The following is a 22,447-nucleotide window of genomic DNA, read 5'->3' as shown; positions in this document are numbered from 1 at the left end:
GCCTTTAGAGCGCTGTATCCGCTTCCAGCGTTGCAGAACACAGAGAAAGGAGCGGCCAGGCAGGTAAAATGGCGGCTTGGGAATGTAATCTGTTTAGTCATGCTGTGTGATGGGGTAGCGAGGGTGTTAGTGAAAGAGAAGTGATATTATATAGCATGGATATAGTCTGTTCGTCTTAGAGAGATCTGCTAAGCCTTATACAACGTTGTAACGCGGTTTCACCTTCGAGAATGCAGCGGTGCATCACGAGGTGCGGCGCACATTGTATTCTCATTTAAACTTGTAAAGCACAAAGGAGGCCGCCTTACCCTTACATTAGTGACTAAGAAGCATCAGGTAGCCCAGCAGCCGTGCTGTATATGGGTTTGTAGAACTCCACTGGGGAGTAGTGCCTCGTACATCTGCCCTCAGACCCTCCCTAATACTCACATAGTGTCCTACTGGGGGTTTGTCACACACACAATGGACTCGACCATTATGTGCCCATTGCTTCTGTGTTTCACCAGCGAAGCTACTGTTCCCTTGCTCTGCTAGCACACAGGGTGTTGGGCTTTCTGCTGAACTATCCAATAGATCTATAATATATTCCATATACAGGCACTGGTTCATCATATCAATGATGTTCAACCTACAGCCATATTGCTCTTGTTGGCATGCCCTGGATGCAAATGGGACCTGCTATTCAGCTGCTGCAGGGACAATATGCTAAGGGGATGATTTAGCAAAATTTGAAAGGCAGTAGTGTCCATTAGTAGTATCATTCCCATGGATTCTTGTTCATTCCATGTATTTATTTACTTGGCTGCAGGAAAGGAAAGTCACACTTTTTTTGCTGCCATTAGAAGCACTCACTTAAAGGAATAGTAACACCAAAAAATGAACGTGATTTAAAATAATAAAAATATAATGTACTGCTGCTCTGGTCTCTTTACTTCAGGAAGTCAACTTTCCTGTTCCTTTCACATGGCAGTGGGCAACAATGGGTTAATCCCTCCTGCCATGCAAATGGGACAGGAAATACCAAATAAATTCCTGACTTCCTCCCCCGGCCGCCATCTTTTTTTCTCCTGTCGCTCCCCCCAGATGTGCCAGAGAAAGTACCTCTCCTTTCCTGAAGTCCCAGGCCGAGGTTCCAAACCCTCTTGTGTGCTCAGGGAAGTCCGTATGTGGACTAAGGCCAAATGGTGCCGTTTGACGCTGTCAGCCGCAATGCTGGAGATCCGGCGCATGCGCAATAAGACGTCAGTGTTTCTCCGGTTCCAAGATGGCGCAGGGGATCTGCGCATGCGCGAACTTACGCGAACCCGGAAGTGGCGCGAAAAGTTGAAAAAAACAGCGCGAAAAGGAACCGAGAGCCATTTAAACTTCAATATAGTGGCGGTTTGTATCCCCTATGCTGCCTGGTGTTGGTAAGGCTGTTGTAAGCTGCTTGTGCCGTTTGTGCTTTCAGAAGGGTGCTGTGTAAGTAACAGATGGTTACCTTCTGAACCAAACAGTTGTGAGCCTGTATGATACTAATATGCCATAAAAAATGTTTTTTTTTCTTAGGCTGGCATTGCAGGTAGAAAACCTGCCTTCATCATGAGCTCCAGACGCTCGCATTCAGGCTCAAGGGGGTGAGTTTTGAGAGGCTATGGGATGATCTGCAAGGATAAAAGAAAGATACTAATGTTTATATATTTATTTTAGGAGTTCTCCTTCTGGACAAAGGAAAAAGACAAGGAGACAGTGTGCATCTTGTCAGGAATCTGCTATGCCGGATAAAAGGCTATGTGAAAAATGCTTTTCTGATGCTTCAGGGATAGCACCGACGCAATTCACTGAATTCATGTCATGGATGAAGAACACTTTCAACCAATCTATGGCCAATATGGTGTCGCAAGTAACTGATAACGTTATGAGAAACTTAGATGGAGGCAGTAGTCTAGGGCAAATAGCCCACAACCCTGTGGAGCAGACAGAGACACAAGGGGACACCCTCGATAGAATCAATTTACCAGAAACAGAATCTGAAGGTGAACTATCTGACATGGAATCTGAAGAAGAGGGGGAATCAGAATTCAATACAGACATGATTGAGTCTTTAGTTAAAGCAGTCAGGAAAACTCTGGATCTGGAAGACAAAATTCAGAACACAGAGAAGCAGGATAAGATGTTTAAGAAAGTATCTAAGAAAAACCACCTTTTCCCTATACACGAAGTCATTCAATCCACAATTGTAGGGGAATGGGAATTCCCAGACAAAAAACAGATATTATCAAGAAGATTCAAAAAAATGTTCCCTTTTGCTACAGAAGATACCAAAACATGGGATACCCCTCCTAAAGTAGATGCAGCTATTACCAGGGTGGCCAGGCGTACCACCTTACCAGTAGATGAAGGGGTCTCTTTAAAGGACACTATGGAAAGGAGGCAGGATGGAGCTCTTAAAAGAGCTTATATGACAGGGGGTGCTTTATGTAAGGCATCCGTGGCTACAACCTCAGTAATGAGAGCCAATAAAATCTGGATACAGGAACTTGAGTCTGCAATCAAGTCGGGAACAGAAAGAGAAAAACTATTAGAGATGATACAAGACATCAAGATGGCAAATGAATACGCATCGGAGGCTTCAATGGATTCCATAAAACTGGCTGGAAAATCCATGGGGCTTTCTGTAGTAGCCAGAAGAAGTTTGTGGCTCAGACACTGGAATGCGGATTCACAATCCAAGCACAATTTATGCTCTCTCCCATTCAAGGGAAACCATTTATTCGGGCCAGAACTAGATCAGATAATATCTAAAGCCTCAGCAGGAAAATCATCTTTTTTGCCTCAGGAGCGTAGAGACAGAAGATTTCAAAATAAAAATCCGAGGAATTCCCTCAAGGACGCGAAACAATACAAACCGGGAAAACCATTCTCCAGGCAATGGAGGCCCAAGAATCAATTTTTTTCCTCCAAAAGAAATGATCAAAAAACACCCTGGAATAACACAGACAAAAAGGCATGAAGGTGTTGGAGCCCCATCACTGGTTGGAGGAAGATTAAAAAATTATACAGAGGTGTGGGCTCGGGAAATTTCGGATCAATGGGTCCTGAACACTATTTCAACAGGATACAAATTAGAGCTAACACAAAATCCCCTCAGAAAGTTCGTATCCTCGGACAGAATGAGACCTGCGGGAGAGAGAAAAAATTTGAAGCGAGTCATAAAGGAATTGGAAAGAAACAAAGTAATTGTTCCAGTACCAAGAAATCAAAGGTTTCTAGGAACCTATTCACACCTATTTCTGAGACAAAAGCCAAACGGAGAGTTCAGAGTAATCTTGAATCTAAAAAATATAAACGAAAAATTGGCAGTTCCGCCATTCAGAATGGAAACAATAAGCTCTATTTCACAGGCATTGTCACAAGGGGATTGGTTAGCAAAGTTGGATATCAAGGATGCCTATTTACACATTCCTGTAAAAAACAGTCACAGAAAGTATCTCAGGTTCAAAATCCTAAATCGACACTACCAATATCGAACACTTCCATTCGGATTAGCCACGGCACCGAGAATCTTCACCAAAATTCTGGCACCCATAGTAGCAAACTTGAGATTAAAAGGCATCCAGATATTCGCCTATCTGGACGATATACTGATAAAAGCTCCATCAAAAGGAAGACTTACAGAGCATCTTGCAATTACCATAAATTATCTTCAGAAGCTAGGATGGCTTATAAACTACGAAAAAAGTGTCATATTGCCAACACAAAGGCTAGAATTTCTAGGAGTCATGATAGACACCGTAAATTTCAAACTATACCTTCCAGAAAGAAGAATCAGAGACGTTCTGGAAACGGTAAAACAGGTATTATCGAAACCTACGCACTCGGCAATGACTTGCCAGCAAGCTCTGGGGAAATTAATATCCACCACAACTTGTGTGAAGTGGGCAATGTCACATGTAAGAAGCTTTCAGATGGACTTCTTACAAAAGTGGGACAAAGACTACAAAATTCCATTACAACCAATCAGGCTACACCCAATGACAATGGAATCTTTGAAATGGTGGAAGAGGAAGAACAACCTGTTGCAGCCGGTATGTTTACACCAAGTAAATTGGTTAATCATGACAACAGATGCCAGCAAGTGGGGCTGGGGAGCCCATGCCCAAAACTTAAAAACACAAGGATTATGGTCACAGGAAGAGAGGAAGAAATCCTCCAATTGGAAAGAGCTGAAAGCTATATTCCTGGGTCTGCTTGCATTCAGTCACCTAGTCAAAGGGAAGTCAGTGCTGGTGAGATCAGACAACATAACAGCTGTGACATACGTCAACAAACAAGGGGGAACAAAATCAAAAACCCTATTGAACTTGACCATAATTATGTTTGCATGGGCGGAGAAAAACCTGATGAACTTAACAGCAGAATACATTCCGGGCATAACAAATACATTGGCGGACAAATTGAGCAGGTCCAAACCACAGAATGGAGAGTGGGAACTGCATCAGCAAGTTTTCCAACAAATACTCAGGAAATGGGGTCCATTTTCTATAGACCTAATGGCAACACATCTCAACGCAAAGATACCGATATATGCGTCTTGGACACAGGAGAGGGAATCCAGGGTGGCGAATGCCTTTTCAATTTCCTGGAGAATCCCCAGACCATATGTGTTTCCTCCAATCAGCCTGATCCCAAGAACTTTGAAAAAAATCAAAGAAGACAAAGCGGAGGTAGTCTTAGTAGCGCCTTGGTGGCCAAGAAGGCCATGGTTTTCACAAATACAACTCATGGCCATAGATCACCCATTCAGACTACCACAGAGGATAGATCTATTATCACAAGGAGAAATCATCCATCCGCAACCAGCAAAATGGGCTCTGACGGCCTGGCTTTTGAGAGGATAAACCTGGCAGCATCAGGCCTCTCAGCAGCTTCTATATCTACACTTATAGCTGCAAAAAAACCCAACACCATCCAAAAATATTTCACTATCTGGGAAAAATTTAACAATTGGCGTGAAACTAATGGAATCAATTTCCAAGAAATTTCAGAAATCCAGATTGTAGAGTTCCTGCAGAAAGGCATGGACTTGAAGTTAAGCGCTTCTACGCTTAAAGGACAAATTACGGCTATATCACATTTCACTGAGATATCCTGGGCAAACAAACCTTTGATCAAAAGATTTTTCCTGGGACTTAAAAAAATCTTTCCTATTTCTAGGCCACAAGTCCCTCCCTGGGACCTGAGTATTGTCTTAGAAGCACTAACAAAGGAACCATTTGAACCTATAGAAGAAATTCCTTTGAAAATGTTAAACCTAAAAATGTGTTTTCTACTTGCAATCACATCGGCAAGAAGAGTGGGTGAACTGCATGCGTTATCTGTTAGTCCAGGAAAGATTTTATTTTTTCAGGACAAAGTAGTACTAAGAACAGCAGACAAGTTTATACCAAAAGTGGTGTCGGATTTCCATATGACGCAAGAGATAACGTTACCTTCTTTTTTTCCCAATCCGGAAAACAGTGAGGAAGAAAAATGGCACACATTGGACGTAGTCAGATGTATCACAACTTACCTGGACAGAGTGAGCAGCTTTAGAAAAACAGACTCCCTCTTGGTTATACCTGAAGGAAAAAAACGGGGCGAGCATCCAGCAAAATCCACTATTGCGGTTTGGATAAAAGAATGCATCAGATCAGCATACTCTGTAAATGCCAGCACAGTACCTGTTAACATCAGGGCACACTCAACAAGAGGAATTGCAGCATCCTGGGCTTTTCAAGCCAGAACCTCATCTGAAGACATCTGCAAAGCTGCAGTATGGTCCTCGTTTCACACTTTCCTTAAGCATTACAAATTTGATGTGTTTATGAGCAAATCTACGGCTTTTGGAACAGCCGTTCTGAAATCTGTTATGGGTCAAAAATAAAAAGAATACCCTCCCTTGCATTATGTAGTTCTTGCTTTTGTACATCCCATTGTTGCCCACTGCCATGTGAAAGGAACAGGAAAAGCGAAAATCATATCATACTTACCGAGATTTTCCTTTCCTGGACTGGAACATGGCAGTGGGCATGGCTTCCCACCCTCGTTAGGGGAGACTCCAAGAGAATCAAGATGGCGGCCGGGGGAGGAAGTCAGGAATTTATTTGGTATTTCCTGTCCCATTTGCATGGCAGGAGGGATTAACCCATTGTTGCCCACTGCCATGTTCCAGTCCAGGAAAGGAAAATCTCGGTAAGTATGATATGATTTTCGCTTATAGTTGATATAAACAAGCTGCTGTGTAGCCATGAGGGCAACCATTTAAAGCTGAAAAGGGATAAAAGGCACAGGATAATAGATAAGCTGTGTAGTATACCATGGGATTCTTCAGAACTTATCTGTTTCCTACTGTGTATCCTGTGATTGAATGGCTTCCCCCATGACTAAACCGCAACTTGTTTATATAAATTATAGTAGTGTTTTTGTAGCAGACACCTAAGTTTTACCAGTGCAGGCAATGTGCATTTTATTGTCAGTTTAAAGATTTTGGAAAGCCGAAGCGAGGTGCCATCGAGCTGGCAATTTACATTCTAGCCTGCAGGAAGGCAGTTCAGGGAGATTAGTCGCCCGAAGAAGAAGCGATTTGCCCCTGGCCAACTAATCTCCCGAAATAGCAGCGTGTGTCTCAGCCCTTAAAGTGGTTGTTCACCTTCCAAACACTTTTTTCAGTTGTTATTAGATTGTTCCCCAGAAATAAAGACTTTTTTCAATTACTTTCCATTATTTATTTTTTACTGTTTTCCAAAATCTAACCTGTCTCTGGTGTTTGAGTCTGGCAGCTCAGTAATTCAGGTTCAGACTCTAAACTGTTACAATTTTGCAACATTTAGTTGATACATTTCTCAGCAGCATCTCTGGAGTATTAGCAACTATTGTATCAATTCTAACAGCTGCCTTTAATGAAACCCAGAGATTCTGCTCAGCAGGGACAAAAATAAGAAATGTATCAACTAAATGTATCCATTTAGACCAGTTTACAGGGTCGGCGACCTCCCCCCCCAGAGCTGCTTCATAAGGTGAATATATACACTTCAATATTAGAAAAATGGTCACACATAGAAAATAGAAAGTAATTGAAAAAAGTCTTTATTTCTTGTGATCTATCTGAAAACAACTAGTTGTTTGAAGGTGAACAACCCATTTAAGCAACCTGAGATGGTATTGTTGAAAAAGTGCACTCAACTGTGCCCAGTGAAGAGGAGGGGCTGCTCTTCACTTCATCTATCAATGAACCACAATGGTGCATCAGTAAATTACAATTTTATGGCTGCCTCATTTCTAGATTGACTGGAAATCCTAGTATGTGGGTATCCATCTGGATCAGTGGGCCATAAAGCGCAGACCATTAATTGTATCAAACGTGCATGTGATATTATTAAGTGTCAAATGCAGATAGATTCCAGTATCTGCATCTGAGACTAGGGTCCCTACCAGTCTTTACTATCTTTGCTATATCCCTGCCTCTTTGGTGTATTGATAGTTATAGTTTTTACCCAATAAGTGACCACTCTAGCTGACACTTGTATGTCTTGTGTATAGGGCCCCCAAATGCTCTGTGTGCGTGTAAAACTGCAGATTTCTAATGATGACATTTTGGTTTTGTCACTTTTATATACCCCCAAACAACTGTTAAGGTCTTTTTTTCTTTTTTTTTCTCGTAGAAATGAACAGGATTCGAATACACGTTTTGCCCACAAGCCGGGGACGATTGACTCCAGTCCCCAAAACCCATGAAGCATTATCCTGCTCTTTTACACACCGACCATGCTCCCAGCCTCGCATTGAGGGTTACGACTTCTGCATCAAACATATCCTGGAAGATAGAAATGCTCCTTACAAGCAGTGCAGTTATATATCTACCAATAATGGTCGTCGATGTTCCAATGCAGCCCCTAAACCTGATAAAAAGGATGGGTAAGTGACGTTCTTTTTGGCAGTATGATAGTTGTTGGTACTTGTAATGGTATTGTTTGCAACAGCTCAGGTTACTTACTATAGAAATAAATTGGGTCACTGTTCCTTGCTGCCTGTGACTCAGGTAAAACAGGTATATTTTGATCACACACTTAACTAGTTGCTCTTTCATAAACAGCATCTAGGTAGGTTTAGTAATACAGTAGAACCCCTATTTTACGTTTTTCAGGGGAACACAAAAAAATGGTGTAAAATCCAGGAAAATGTAAAATCAGTGAAATGTATTATGCATAATATACAGGTGGGACCACAAAAAACAATGTAAAATGAGGGAAACTTAAAATCAGGGAATGTAAAATTGAGGTTCTACTGTAATTTAAAGGAGAACTATACCTTCTAAATGAATATAACAGATTTTCTATCTTAATATTTGCTGAAGGAAAGGTTAAAACTAAGTAAGCCTTATCAGAAAGGTCCATCTAAATATACCAGTAAACCCCAAAGTAGTGTTGCTCTGAGTCCCCTGTCAAAAGAAACACTGCGTTTCTTTCCTTCTATTGTGTACACATGGGCTTCTGTATCAGAATTCCTGCCTTCAGCTTAAACCTCATTGCCCTGGGCAAGAGCATGCTCAGTTTGTTCCTCTTCCCCCACCCCCTCTTCTCTGCTGTAATCTGAGCCCAGAGCAGGGAGAGACTCAGGCAGGAAGTGATGTCACACCACATTAATACTGCAGCTCCTATCCTAAACAAACAGTTTTTAGAGCTGTTACTAAGGTATGGTAAAACATTCTACAGAATAAATATAGCATTCTAGCTTGCACTATTGCAGCTAATCTATTGGCAATAAAATGCCTCCGTAGCTTTCCTTCTCCTTTAATAGATATGTTGCCTTTTTACCTCAAACCACCATATTTTGATGTTATGTGAGACACATCTCTATTCATTAATGGTTAATGTATTCATGCTAGTTTTTGTGTGTTTACACAATGCTTCATATGACCCAAAGTGATGGACTTTAGTGCTTAAAGTGGGACATACAGGGTGTTTGAGGATCACCCCCATCATGTATTCAGTGACATATAATGCTTCCTGCTTTCAATTTAAGCAAACACGGAACATTGTCTTGAAAATGGGTGCCTTAATTCTAGTTTCCCATAGATCCTCTCTGATTTGAGAGGAGGCTGTGTCATGAAGGCCCTCCCTGCAACACCACAGTAGGATGGTGCCCTTCAGATCCAGATAACACATTCATGTTACTATACTCCTTCTGCACCAATTATGTAGAGACTTAAGAAACTTCCTATACTGCCATCCCTGCCCTAAATATTACTTTTAAGATCTCTTAACTGACTATACTGCCACCTTCAGGTTTATAGAGACCATGACTATTCGGATGGGTTGTTTCACAAAGCTAATGTTTCTCAAAACATAAATGCATAAATATAAAATATGTGACTAGGATAGTTCATAGTCTACCCAGTGTGACCCAGTAACATGAGGACAAGCACCTTTTAGTAGAGGATTACAGTAGTGCTGTAGAAGGTGTTAAGAAGTTTGAGTTAAATACAGTGGAGTCACGTGCAAGACTTAAAAAAAAAAAAAACGGTTACCATGCTTAACATCTTGCTCATAGCTAAATGTGGAACAAAGCAAGAGAAAAATTAGGAGATGGTTGTTGACTTTAGGAAGACTAGGAGTGACCACCTGCCACTGTACATCGATGGCTCTAATGTGGAGATCGTCAAAAGCACCAAATTCCTTGGTGTCCACCTGGCGGAGAACCTCACCTGGTCCCACAACACCAGCTACTTAGCCAAGAAAGCCCAACAGCGCCTCTACTTCCTGCGCAAGCTGAGGAAATCCCACCATCCATATTTAAAACCTTCTACAGAGGGACTATCGAGAGCATCCTGAGCAGCTGTATCACTGTCTGGGCTGGGAACTGCACTGTCATGGAGCGCAAGACCCTACAGAGGATAGTGAAGACAGCAGAGAAGAGCATAGGTGTCTCTCTTCCTTCCATCACGGACATTTACGCTGCATCCGTAAAGCCACCAGCATTGTGGCTGATCCAACACACCCCTCACACTCACTGTTCACACTCCTGCTATCTGGAAAAAGGTACCGAAGCATTAGGGCCCTCACCACCAGACTGTGTAACAGTTTCTTCCCCCAAGCCATAAGGCTCCTGAATACTCAGGGACTGGACAGATCTCTCTCACACACACGCTGACCTTACTATATACCACAAAGTTACACAGCCATTGTATGGATGAATAGCAATTGGATACAGTTGTTCCCTATGAGCACATCTGCACTTTGTAATGTTCTTTATCATGTTCTTGCTACTGTCATGTCACAATGATACAACCATCATGTCTGACGTTTAGCATTATTTACTTAACATATTACATCTGCTGAGTGTGCTAAACAGGAAAACTGAAGCTTCTCCATGTTTGGCTCTTGCAAGATAGATTACTGAATTACCAGTGCACTGGTAACATTATGCACAGGGTTCTCTGCACATGTGGGATTTTAATTATCTATCTGGCAAGGGTCAAACACAAGTAGCTTTGGTTTCCATGTTTAGCTCATGAAACAACAAAAACGTATAATTTTTCTGTTTAAAACAATAGGCAAAAAGTATGTTCAGCACAATCTCTATTCATCACACTTCTGTTAAAAAGGCATACACTGTTTTAAGGTATAAATATTATCTGTTGCTTTAGTTGTTGTATGCTATTTAACAACTACTTGCCTTCATAATTATTCATTTGGTGTCTTTTTATATTTGCAGGGTTGCATTTTGTGCAGAGCATGCACGCCGGAATGCATTAGCCCTCCAAGCTCAAATAAAAAAATCGAACCCAGGGCCAACCAGTGAGTCTCTGTTGTATCAGCTGAGTACGTATGCCCGGAGTGAGCTGGGATCTCAAATACAGGAAAACAGCAGGAGCGAAGCCTGCAGAATTCTTGGTGTGTGAACCTTGTTTGGTGTTTTGCTGTGTGCATTAAAACACAACTGTCTATGTTCTCCTCTGTGCTGTTTTTTTAGGACCATAGTAGACCGTTGATCTGAATAAGGAAATTCAGCTACATAAATGTTTTGTAACTGAACTTTGAAGGCTGTCTTAATTTTAATAGTATTTAATAAAAATGTAGAATGTGGGCAGCCCATGCACATAGGCACCCAATGTTTATTTGAGCCTGTAATGCACCCACATACAGCCCAGTCTCGTCCGCAGAGGCCCAAATATATTATTGGTTTTTAAAGTTCAGTAATATAAGAATCAAAAATGGTTCCAACTTCGCTTTAATGCTGCAGTATGCAGTGTAAAATTGTGTAATTCTAAAATTCTGTATTGATTTTAGGCAAACACACATAATAATTTTATTATTTTTGACCAGATGAAGACAGCTTGAGTGAAAGTGACCAAGACACCGTAACAGTTGATCAGACATGGAGGGGAGATCTTGACAGTGAGGCTGACAGTCTGGACAGTGACCAGGAGGATCCGTTAAAGTAAGCAAAATATCTTAGTGAAGGCTATTAACTTGTTAAGACTGTAATAAAATGTCTCTTTCACATCTGTATATTGACTGTCGCTCACAACTACACTGCAATGTGCATGCATGTAGTCCTGTATCACAGTTTTCGCCACCTGTGAAATAGCCCTTAATGGTAAATGTTTTATTACCCCTGTGGATTTGCCTACTGGAAACCTGCAGTTACGGGCAGTAGCTCCTCTTCCGTTCCTGCTCTCACCCCCGAATGAGTGTAACACTAGCAAGGTGTCAATACTGTTCTGCAAGGATATGGTGATTCCAATTCTCTTTAATGCAAAGGTGTTTCCCTATGTGCCATTAACCCGAACATTATACTGGCCGATCTCCTACACTCTCTGGCCCGACAGCCAAATGGATGGAGATTTTACAAGGTGACGCAGTATGGTCGCCTTTTGTTTAGATCATTTATGCAAAGCACCCAAATGAGCGAAACCGCAAAAGTGAAGTGGAGCTCTGGCTTTTTGTAGGTTTTTTTTGTGTGTGTGTGTATGCCAACTTAAGGCGCACTGTCATCCTGGAAAACATTTGTTATTTAGTAAGTAAATGCCGAACATTGTACATGTGTACTGTTGCATCACTGTATTTCCTATAATACTGACAACAAGCATGTGTAATTTAGCATGTGTGAATAGTCACTTGTCAAATATACTGCGGTATATTTTACTGCCCTTGCTGCTAAGTCTACTGAGTTTCAAAATTAATATAACTAATTTGGGCATTTTTGTTGTGTTTCAATAAGATTTGAATACATAACCCTAGAAAATAGGAAGTAAATAAAAACTGGTTGACCCTTAGATGAAAGTACATAGAATACCATTTGCTTCTGCAAAGCCATAAACAACATGGGGTATTTTGGTTTCATGCTGCATCCTCCTGCAACCTATCATGTAGTAAACCATTCATCATTCTAGCCAAACCACCAAATAGTACACGGCCTTACTTTGATATGGTAGGCATTCAGGTTCTGATCATTCATGCATTGATTCCAGACATGCTGGAGTATACACAGCTGAAGAGGTAACGTTGATCATGCGGGAAAAGCTAATTCGCCTGCAGTCCCTGTATATTGATCAGTTCAAGAGATTGCAGCACTTACTGAAGGAGAAAAAAAGAAACTACTTGCACACACTTAAAACAGAACATGAAACTGTTGGTATGTATATGTTTTGTAAGCCAGGTAACATATCTTTTTACGTTTCAATTTGTAATGAAAATACTTTTTTCCCTAACCTATACACCTTATTGTCTGGCAAGGTTATATCCATACTGAACAGCTTCTAGGAGTTCTGAAAGTCACATTGGGGTGGGGGTCATTACTTTTTGGCAGCAGCTTTTGCACACTTTTGCATTAATAAGTTTTCAAGTATTCGTTTACATTCATTTATTCCCTTGTTTGAGATACCTCCGTTATAAAATACTCATGTTTATGCAGCGGTGCTGCAGCTGTCTTTTTTTTTTTCTTTCTTATATAATATTGCTTGAGCAGGAAGATAGGATAAAAAAAAATTCATCTTTTTTTTCTTCAACGTTGTTAAAATATGAATTGGTAAAAAATGCCCAACACCAAGGTTTACACTAAACCCCCTTTACTTTTTTCTATTCTTTGTGTGTTTTTCCCTTTGTAATATTTATGAAGATATCATTCTTAGTAGAATCTGGGTTTCACATTTTGTTTTAATTTTAGAAGCGTTGACTAAATGACAAGATTGCTTACGTAAACCAATATGACTAACTGAACTAACCTTGGAATGAAGGTTTCTTTCCCTTTCTGATCAGTTGTATTATCCTTCTGTCAGGGAGCAGTCTCCTCACTGGTCCAGAGGGACTTACATTTAAGGAGCGGGAGTGTCTTAAAAGGTTAAAAGCTTTGCGCCGATACCGAAAACGTTATGGGGTAGAGGCTCTTCTACATCGCCAGTTAAAAGAGAGGCGCATGTTGGCTTCCGAAGGTGCATCTCAGCAGGTGCGTAGTTTTTACATGTGGTAAATGTTCTCAAATGTTGTAGGTCAAGCAACCTTACTAGGAAAAGTCATGATCACAAATCAATATTGCAAAACATTTGCAGCATGTGCCTTCTATCATAAAATAATCTAGTAAATTAAGGTTTGGAATTTTATTGTAGCCTGTGTGTGATTTACAGCACAGGTTTTTTTTTTTCCAGTAACAGCAGGAAGATTAAGAGAAGTGTAATCTTACGGCCATATTTTTAGATTTCTAAATACACCACACCCCTCGATCTGTGTAATAAATTTTAGCAAATAGTGTATTATAGCCTAGTGTAAATTCTGGTGTAACCAGAAGTGTTAACTAAGGAAAAGAAACTGCATAGAGCTTCCACCGCTTTTTTGCAGCTCTTCACTACCAATTGAGCTTCTATGTTTGACGTTAGTAATTTTTGAGCCAGGTTTGATGTAGGAAAATGTGTATTTTGTTTGGTTAAATCACAGGAAACAAATCAAAATAAGATACATTTTTTTTTTTTTTTGCAAATGTTGATAAATAGGCCCCAAAGTGTAACTGCTTGTCTTTAAAATTTTATGATGCTCTTTTGGAAAAATGTTTTTGAAAATACATGAGCTGGGAATAATTTTAACATCTAACATACAGGCTCACACAACCCGCTCCAGTCAGAGATGCATGGCATTCATTGATGATGTGCGCTGCTCTAACCCGTGTCTCCCCATGACAAGGCACTGCGTTTCTCGTATCCTTTGGTGGAAAAGTCTATTAAACTGGTCTGTTTTTTAATTGTATAGCCCCATGACATGAGATTGCTCTCGTTGTTAACAATGGCCCTGAATCAAGGCTGACTGCTTGCTGTAGCTGTGAGTTTCAAACAGGAGCCCAAATCATGTTCTTCCTGTGGTCTGTTGGCTGTGCCATTGCTCTTAGGGCTCATCCTATTCAGTTGGAAGAAACAAGCTGAGATAAAAAAAGGCTAAAAGGACATGTCAACCCAAAACATATTTTTTTTCGTAATAAAAGAAAACAATTCTAAGCGATTTTGCAATATTCATTGATTACACATTTTCTATGGTTTTTAAATTATTTGTATATGTATTGCTATTGAAAGCAGTGTCTGTTCTCTGATGGCTCTGGCTTTTGAAACAATGTAACATAAGCAAACATATTAACATACATGTCTTGCTGAAGGAGACTGGCTTTTGTAACATTATTTTTAAAAAGTTGCAACCGGGAGTTAAGCAAATGCTGCTTTCAGTACCGACTACATTTACCATTAACTTTTAAAGCGCCAACAATTTTTTTTTTTTTTTTGTTTAAATGTTTTTATTTGTAATTAATAGATTCATATTGAAAAGTTGCTTATAATTGTTTTTTCTTTCATTAGGCAAAACAATGTTTTGGTTTGAAATGTCTTTTAAAAAACGATGCACAAAAAATTACTGCTGTGAGCCCTTTGTATTAAGTCAAATTTTAATTGAGAGTTTTCATTTCCTCTTAAATACATGGCATAAACAAAAATACAAACCACCATCCATGTAATCATCAGAATGAGAGGGAAGATGTAGTATTTAATAAAACCAACGTTTATCACGGTATGATTGCTCTAAAACAGGTGAAAAAGGGTGAATAAACTTATAATTGGAGTATATGGAAGCACATCACTTGTAAGCCCCAGTCAATCAGTATGATTAACTAATAGCATAAGGCGCATGTTTTGTGCCTAATGGGTTATAAGCTAAGTATCTGTTCCATTAGGCACAAAATGCTTTTGTTTAATTATGTTCTAATAAGTATTTAGATTTTTGTGCAGTTACTCCTTTTCTTCGCACTTTGTGAGGTTTATGTGAATGTAATGCTTCTTGTAGTGTGTAATAGCCAAGCCCACATTGTTCATAGTTATTGCTATGCAGCACTTCAGACAGTAGAGGGCTCTAGTCTGTCTCTAGTCTAGTCAGTGTGAGTAGTAAAATCAAGTATCAGAGGGCATTGTCCTCCCACAAAAAAATCCTGCATTAGAAGTAGGTGTATCAGAGGCCTCAGCAATGGCAGCCACGTTTCTCATATTACGCTGCAGTTGTAGAGCCGTTTGGGCACCTCCTCAACACAACTTTTTATATATCAACATGCTGCTGTCTCTTTCCTTGTGAAGCAGTGTGTTTGGTTCATGTAGTGTATGCATGGTCTCACTTGTTGGGACACTTCATAAAGAATAGTAATGTGCTGTGTGTTATCTACACTTTGAACTCCCCAAATCACACCGTTGTGGGAGACTTAATTGTTATAATGTAGCAGTCTCAATATTCACCATGGAAATAATGCCACAAACTCCGTATTGTGCAAGACATCTGCATCCTTCTGTGTTGCCGAGCAGTAAATCCAATTCTTTGGGTGTCCTTTGATATTTAGAATGGCAATTCTGCATCTTCTAGAGAACTAAAGCCGCTTTATAAAGCAGTGGAGGAAATCTAGGGCAGGTTTTTCAGTCAAAGTGCATCTTTTCTGACTCTTGCGGTGAATATATTTTTAACTATATTTATTTTTATTAAAATAATACTTTCATGGTCCAGGTTCCAAAAGTTTTCTTTATCTTGCACATAATCAGATATATGTCAGGACAGCAGTCAGGTTCTGTTCAAGCTGTGCTCAGGATCAGAAGATGTACCCTGTAATAAGCCAGTTCCTTTAAGCCTTTCTGAAGACCCCTGCTGTCTGTTGCATTACCGCTTACCCTCCCCTATGTACAAGGCAGAACCAGTACTGCCCGAGCCAGAGCAGATGGATGTGACTCCTGTAGAACTCTACCTTAGCACTGCGGAGCTGCAGCCCACTGAAAATTTACCCTTAGAATTCAGTGATGTAAGTCTCAATGGCTTCCATATTTTTTGCTGATCTTTCCTATCTCTCTTCCCCTAATTTCATGCACAATATTCTTCTTTCAAACCTTTCCATCTTCCCCTAGGACCTTGATGTTGTAGGGGACGGGATGCAGTTCCCACCATCTCCTCTGCTTTTTGACCCTTCTGCTGACATTTTAAGGTCACTAGATGTACAGGAGTCTGATGAGGAACACACTACCACGACAAGCCACTCTCTTCTAACCGCAGAGTCTTTAATGGGGTCTGCAGGACAGGTAAACATCTCATATATATATATATATATTCATATTCCATTGAAAAGCCAGCACTCAAGATAAAAAGTTTCAATTGCCTGGGTGCAGTATCTTCAATTATAAATCTATAGCATACAAGTAGGATCCGTACTCTCAGGTCTTATAAATATTATGAAAGTTTTATTAAAAAGGAGTCTGACGTTTCGGTCTCCTCCTCTTTTGAAAAAGGTGTGTATGTATATGTATATATGTGTATATATATATATATATATATATATATATATATATATATATATATATATATATATATATATATATATATAATTTCAGTTTTGACTTTTCATCTCCTAGCATCCTGCAATAGGTAGCATAAGGACTGAAAGTAGCATCCATAGAATGTCTGTTGGAAGAACTGGATAGGGAACAGAATGTAAAAATCAGTAAACGGAGTGGTCCGTGAATGTGCCTATCATTTGTGTTCTGTTGTGGCATTCAGTTGATCTGCACATGTGGTGAACACAAATTTAATTTCAGGACAACAAAGCTAGTGGACCACAGTGGAAAGCATTAGGTTTATGCAGGTCCAGGGAGTGTCTGCAAAAAGGCAGTAATTATGCACTTCAACCAGGATCTGTTCTCCAGTGATTTCATCATTAAAGCAACTATGGTGAATAAAACTTACCAAGCATAAATTAGTTTACATAGCTATTCCCCACATTGTTCTAAGAGTATTTTAAACTTCAAAGACCCAGATTTATTTTTTCCCTGGACTGCTTCTCCGTAGGAAAGAAATGTACCACCCTGGGGAAAAAAGCAATGGTGTGCTGCCATCTTACTTACCTTTCCTAGTTGTGCTAAGTACAGGCTTAGATTAAGTCTTACATTTATATATGGCTAGTCTGGCCTGCCTTAACAGATCTTTCTGAAGTCTGAGTGTCCATGATCCAAACTGTATATTCACTGTATATGCAGTTCCTGGATTCAGTTAAGCCAGCCTGCTATTAGCTGTGTGAAAATAGCAAATTAACTTAAATTGCAAAAGAAACCACCCTGAGTAAGTTTTTTGGGTTTAGATCCTCTTTAATATTAATCATAATTTCAGGATTCCAATTTGTGTAAACCTGGACATACCCAGCCCCATCATTTTATATTATTCAGACTCAAAAGTCCAAGCTATTCGGGTCTGCCAACATTCCAGCTACAAAGAAAGATGTCCGGTCATTTAGTGGGCTTGCAGGATACACTTGGCGCTTTATACCTGAATTTGCTGCCATAGTTGCCCCACTGACTGACAACTAAAAAGATAACTATTCATTTACTCCTGTCAGTCTGTATTTGGGTCTCAGTGATAAGCCACATGGAGATCAATGGAAATGGTGCTGCTTGAGTACTGATCAGCCAAAGAGATCCAGGCTCATCCTTAACACTTATTGTAACAAAAATGGTTCCGTGGTAGTTCTGCTTCTTTGAATTTGGTTTTAACTGTACCTTACGTATTTTGAGTTGTAAAGGAGAACTAAACCCTAACAACGAATATGGTTAAAAATGCCATATTTTATATACTGAAAGTATTGCACCAGCCTAAAGTTTCCTCTTCTCAATGACAGCAATGATCCAGGACTTCAAACTTGTCTGGGGGGGGTCACCATCTTGGAAAGTGTCTGTGACACTCAGTGGGCTCTGAGCAACTGTTGAGAAGCTAAACTTAGGGGTCGTCACAAATTATCAAGCAGAAAATTAAGGGCTGTTATATAAGCTGATGCTACAGGGCTGATTATTAAATTCTGATGCTAATTGCACTGGTTTCTGTGCTGCCATGTAGTAATTATCTGTATTAATTACTAATCAACCTTATATTGTGACATTTCTATTCTATGTGTACTGTATATTGTGAGTGGTGGGTCCCTAAGCTCAGTAAGTGACAGCAGCACAGAGCATGTGCAGTGAATCAGCAGATAAGAAGATGGGGAGCTACTGGGGCATCTTTGGGGACACAGATCTTTACTGCTAAAGGGCTGTGGTTGCCTTGGGCTGGTATAGAAGCATAATGTACAACATTTCTACCCTACTTAGTTAAGCTTTAGTTATCCTTTAATCATTTAGGAGCTAGTTACTTTTATAAATACATAGACTAGCCCAGAAAATAGGACTTGTGTTCTTCCTGCCCTTTTTTTGTTTTAAAGGGCTGCTATAGCATCTGTAAAGCTAATGTCACATGGGGTATTGTTTGGCTGGCTGACAGCTCTTATTGTTTGGCTCACGTGGCTCCTATTCACTTCAGAGACAAAGTTGTGGAAGTCCATTTGTGAGCTCTTATTTGCTTGAATGCCTCAGTGAGCATTTTTGGACAAAAATCGCTTACATCTGCACTTGTTTTCAATTCAGGTGAACTAGAGGCTGTCACGGGGGTATTTCATTCAGTCGAAATGTTGTTTAAAAGTGACATTGGCTTAAAGGTTAAAAGAAAAAAAAAAACACTTGGGGTTGTCCCTGTTGTGGAGGGTGCAATTTAGAGCTCTGCTCCCTTGGCCAAGTGATACAGGTTTTACCCAGTTACATGCCTACTGATATCTGATTTTACTAGCCATGCTTTTCTTCCCATGAATGTTTTGGCCCTAAATCAAGGCTGGTGGCTTGTTGTGGCTACTGGCTTCAAGCAGGTGCCTAAATAAATCTCTTCCTGTGGTCTGTTGGCTGCTCATGTGTTTGCTCTGTGACCCAGTCAATTCAGTTGGAAGATACATTGGTGTGAGTGATGATGGATCTGTACTAAACTGGATTTTTCTGTTTCAGGGTCAGGTTCAGACCACAGCGGCTTCTTGCACAGAAAATGTGTTGTCTACACCCAATGGAAATGCAGATGCCTCGCTGATCTAAATTTTACAACAGTTTTAATCTTTTTTTTTTTATTTGATTACGTTTGTTACCGTTGTGAAAGGAAAGACTGCCAGGCTGCCTCTACATTGCCTTATTCCTTCTGAAGCTTTGTTTGCTCTAATATTGCTTCCGAAACATGTGCTGTGCATGTATTTAACATGGAACGTTACTGTTACTTGGTCATAAAAAGGATAACAAACAACAAGAATCTGCTCTTGTGTGTAAATAAATATAATGTGTGTATAAGCTTACATTGTGTCTGTATTTTTACATTTTCTGGTTAGGTATTTAATCACCCTACTGGCCAATAGGCTGGAACTGAAGTTCTCCAAGGTATCGGGCATTTTCTCACCGCCGATCTTCGTCGGAGAAGATGATTACCGCTGAACAACAAAGTAGTGATGTGCAGGTTGACAAAAATACGACCTGCTTCCAACCCGAACCCGGCCGGCACCTTCATCTATAGACCCGCCCATCTATGATGTCACAAAAAGCGGAGGGGGCACACCCCTATAAATGAGGCTGCCAGAGCCGAAAGCCGGCAGAGTAAGGTTGTGGGCGGGGAGAGCGGGAGAAGAGCTCAACCTGAACCCACCCGTGACCCTCAAAATGTGTGTAGAAGTTGGACCAACCCCGCCCGACTGCGGGTCCCGTAGGTATTGGGCTGGCCCACACATCACTACAACAAAAGTAGCAAGTGAGGGATAAAAAAACAAATTGGGACATTTGATGCAAGAAAATAACAATACTATTAAAAAGAGATTTTTTTTTGCCCATGTGGTTTAAGAACCAAAAATGGGTCCCCTTAAGGGTAAGGGCACACTAAGATTTAGGCGGCCAGTGACAAATCACCTCTTCTGGCGACTAGAATCTGAATCGTGGGCGGGATAGAACTTGGAGCTATTTGTTTTCCAAATTTGCCTCCAGAGGAAAGTTCGGGTGACATTGCTAAGGCAAATGCCAAACTGTATTCTTAGATTTACCTGTAAAGCCTATAAAATATTCACTAAATAATTCATTTGTTAAGCAGTTTAATCCTCTCGCTGCTAAACTGAGACTCCACCTCCAAAATGGAAGTTACTAGACATTTGTACTTGTTTTATTTAAATATTTATACAGTTCTAATGTTTACCTATGTCTGTATAATGCAATAGGCATAGTGTAAAGCAGCTGATGATTATTAGACATGCTGAGGTTAAATTGCTTCTTCTATAATCCTGATATTGGCAAATGAAAAATGCAGCAACACCTGGTACATGTGCCCAGGCCAGGACCCAGAGGGAGGCTCAGTTTGTCCTGACAAACATAAAATTGCTATCCCTGATACTTATAGTAAAGAACGTTTCAGCTGGGCTTTACTTGCCCTTTAAGTAAGGCCTTTGTTTTGTGAAAAATCTTCACTTTTATTCCTAGTTGTATTTTTGTTCAAGTATTTACCATGGAAGGCTTATGAAGAGCTTAGAGGCCTCTCACATCTGGATAGTAAGAGTTTGCCGTATAGGATACAAAAAAAAAAGACAGATTTGACCTATCTAAGCAAACTGACATGGGGGCAATCTGTTATTAGAGCTTGTGACAGTCAAAAAACAGATGCAGGACTTTGGAAGTAGAATTACAACACAGAACATGTGCACAACAGAAACTTTTGCCCACAGGTTACATATAATAGACACATGAACCCATTGATCTTTCTTTCATAGAAACTGCAGGACAGGTCTGTACTTAATTGACCGATAGATATTGCCCTGGGGGGAATTGTCCCATCGTTTTTGCAGTTGGCCAATAAAGTTTACAGCTTGCCATCAAACACAAAGATGTGCGCTGGAGCTTGGAGCTAGAGTCTGCTCATGAAAACTTTTTAATTAAATGTAAAACCAAAGCTTACATGTTTAAATAAAATCCTCCCAGAGACTGCAGATATATGGGCATAATGATTGTAGTTTACACATAAAGAGATTGAGGCTGCTCTTGTCATTTAATGCAGTAACTGCTTTGCTTTCAGAGCTGGAACACTCTGGGCTATAAGTGATGCCACTGCTCTGCTGTCATTCTTTTAGTGAAGGAATAATATTTCTATTATCCATAATCAAGGCAGATTAAGATAATTACCAAGCAGCAGCTGATGATAAAATAGCAACTTCTGGGGGTTGTGACTCCCATCTTTGAGGTCTGACTTTTGGTCCATTGCTGTATGAACCATTCGGCCATTGTTCCATCTAGGAGCATAAATTAATTCATCCAAAATCTCTTGCTAAATGGAAATGAGATTGGATTGGCCTTGGCTACGGGTCTGGATGTTAGCTGGGGCAGGTCTGCAGTTTGGAAATTGCTGTTCTAGGAGAACTGTCGATGATCAAGAAATGACAGCTGGCCGTGTGTACAAGTACATTGGCGTCTCATGCACTTAAAGAGAAACTGACACCAGAATTATTTTTATATCTATCATAACATTGTCTTTTCATGCTATGTATTATTTTGCCATAAAAGTATTTGCCAGATGCATTTACTTTACCTGTCTGATTCCCCATGCCTCTATGGAGGGGGCTGGTATATTTGTGCAGCAGTAGTCCATTAGCTTTAGAAGCTCTAACTGACCTGTTTGGAAGGGACATTTAGGATGGAAAAACAGTCCGTTTTAGGAACTTCAATAACAATTACTTACAAAAGCAGACATAACCGCAAAAAATGATCAACATGACCTATAGGTAACTTGTATTGTACGTTAATATTTTACAGATTAGTTTTTTAGTGTCCGTATCCCTTTAAACGGTTTTCAAAAACCTTAACATTATATATTTCTGTCTCCCAAGGAGAGATGGATAAAGTAAAATGGAAGAACTCCATTTGCCAAACTGTATTATTGCTAAGGGACAAACACCATTAGCTGAATCAAAGTTATCCTGTTCTATGACCCCTTAAAAGAAAGAGTGGGGGGGGGGTATGTGTCTTAGCTAATCCAATGTTGTGATAAATAGTAATAGTTGTGGCCCA

General features: G+C 40.1%; 2 protein-coding genes and 2 non-coding genes across 5 annotated transcripts; all 4 read left to right on the top strand.

The window, feature by feature from the left end:
• On the top strand, positions 1-19,707 carry kansl2.L (KAT8 regulatory NSL complex subunit 2 L homeolog). 2 transcript variants are annotated; one of them, NM_001096903.1, is given in 10 exon segments: positions 1-63; positions 7,683-7,935; positions 10,735-10,913; positions 11,346-11,460; positions 12,494-12,657; positions 13,301-13,467; positions 14,113-14,209; positions 16,073-16,326; positions 16,430-16,600; positions 19,373-19,707. In NM_001096903.1, coding segments are annotated over 9 exon segments (1,482 nt in total). In that variant the 5' UTR covers positions 1-63; positions 7,683-7,684; the 3' UTR covers positions 19,457-19,707.
• On the top strand, positions 257-2,992 carry LOC121399733 (lamina-associated polypeptide 2-like). Its single transcript, XM_041581289.1, has 2 exons — positions 257-1,616; positions 1,690-2,992. The coding sequence occupies exons 1-2, from the start codon at positions 1,582-1,584 to the stop codon at positions 2,990-2,992; spliced, it is 1,338 nt and encodes a 445-aa protein (XP_041437223.1). The 5' UTR covers positions 257-1,581.
• LOC121400252 lies at positions 14,295-14,428 on the top strand. The gene has a single exon (XR_005965659.1). It is a non-coding gene; the product is annotated as a small nucleolar RNA SNORA2/SNORA34 family (small nucleolar RNA).
• On the top strand, positions 19,189-19,325 carry LOC121400251. The gene has a single exon (XR_005965658.1). It is a non-coding gene; the product is annotated as a small nucleolar RNA SNORA2/SNORA34 family (small nucleolar RNA).
• Positions 19,708-22,447: the final 2,740 nt, after the last annotated feature.

This window comes from Xenopus laevis, chromosome 2L (genome assembly GCF_017654675.1).
Source record: "Xenopus laevis strain J_2021 chromosome 2L, Xenopus_laevis_v10.1, whole genome shotgun sequence".
NCBI classification, from domain to species: domain Eukaryota; kingdom Metazoa; phylum Chordata; class Amphibia; order Anura; family Pipidae; genus Xenopus; species Xenopus laevis.
The sequence above is the reverse complement of the archived record's forward strand: the minus strand, read 5'-3'. Positions and strand labels throughout refer to the sequence as shown.

Bases quoted from the DNA above. Each gene is read 5' to 3' on its own strand.
- LOC121399733 (XM_041581289.1), top strand. From the start codon at position 1,582: ATGAGCTCCAGACGCTCGCATTCAGGCTCAAGGGG. The intron at 1,617-1,689 runs GTGAGTTTTGAG...TATTTATTTTAG, and splicing joins TCGCATTCAGGCTCAAGGGG to GAGTTCTCCTTCTGGACAAA.
- kansl2.L (XM_018245382.2), top strand. From the start codon at position 7,685: ATGAACAGGATTCGAATACACGTTTTGCCCACAAGCCGGGGACGATTG. The intron at 12,658-13,300 runs GTATGTATATGT...TCCTTCTGTCAG, and splicing joins AACAGAACATGAAACTGTTG to GGAGCAGTCTCCTCACTGGT. The intron at 16,601-19,372 runs GTAAACATCTCA...TTTCTGTTTCAG, and splicing joins TAATGGGGTCTGCAGGACAG to GGTCAGGTTCAGACCACAGC.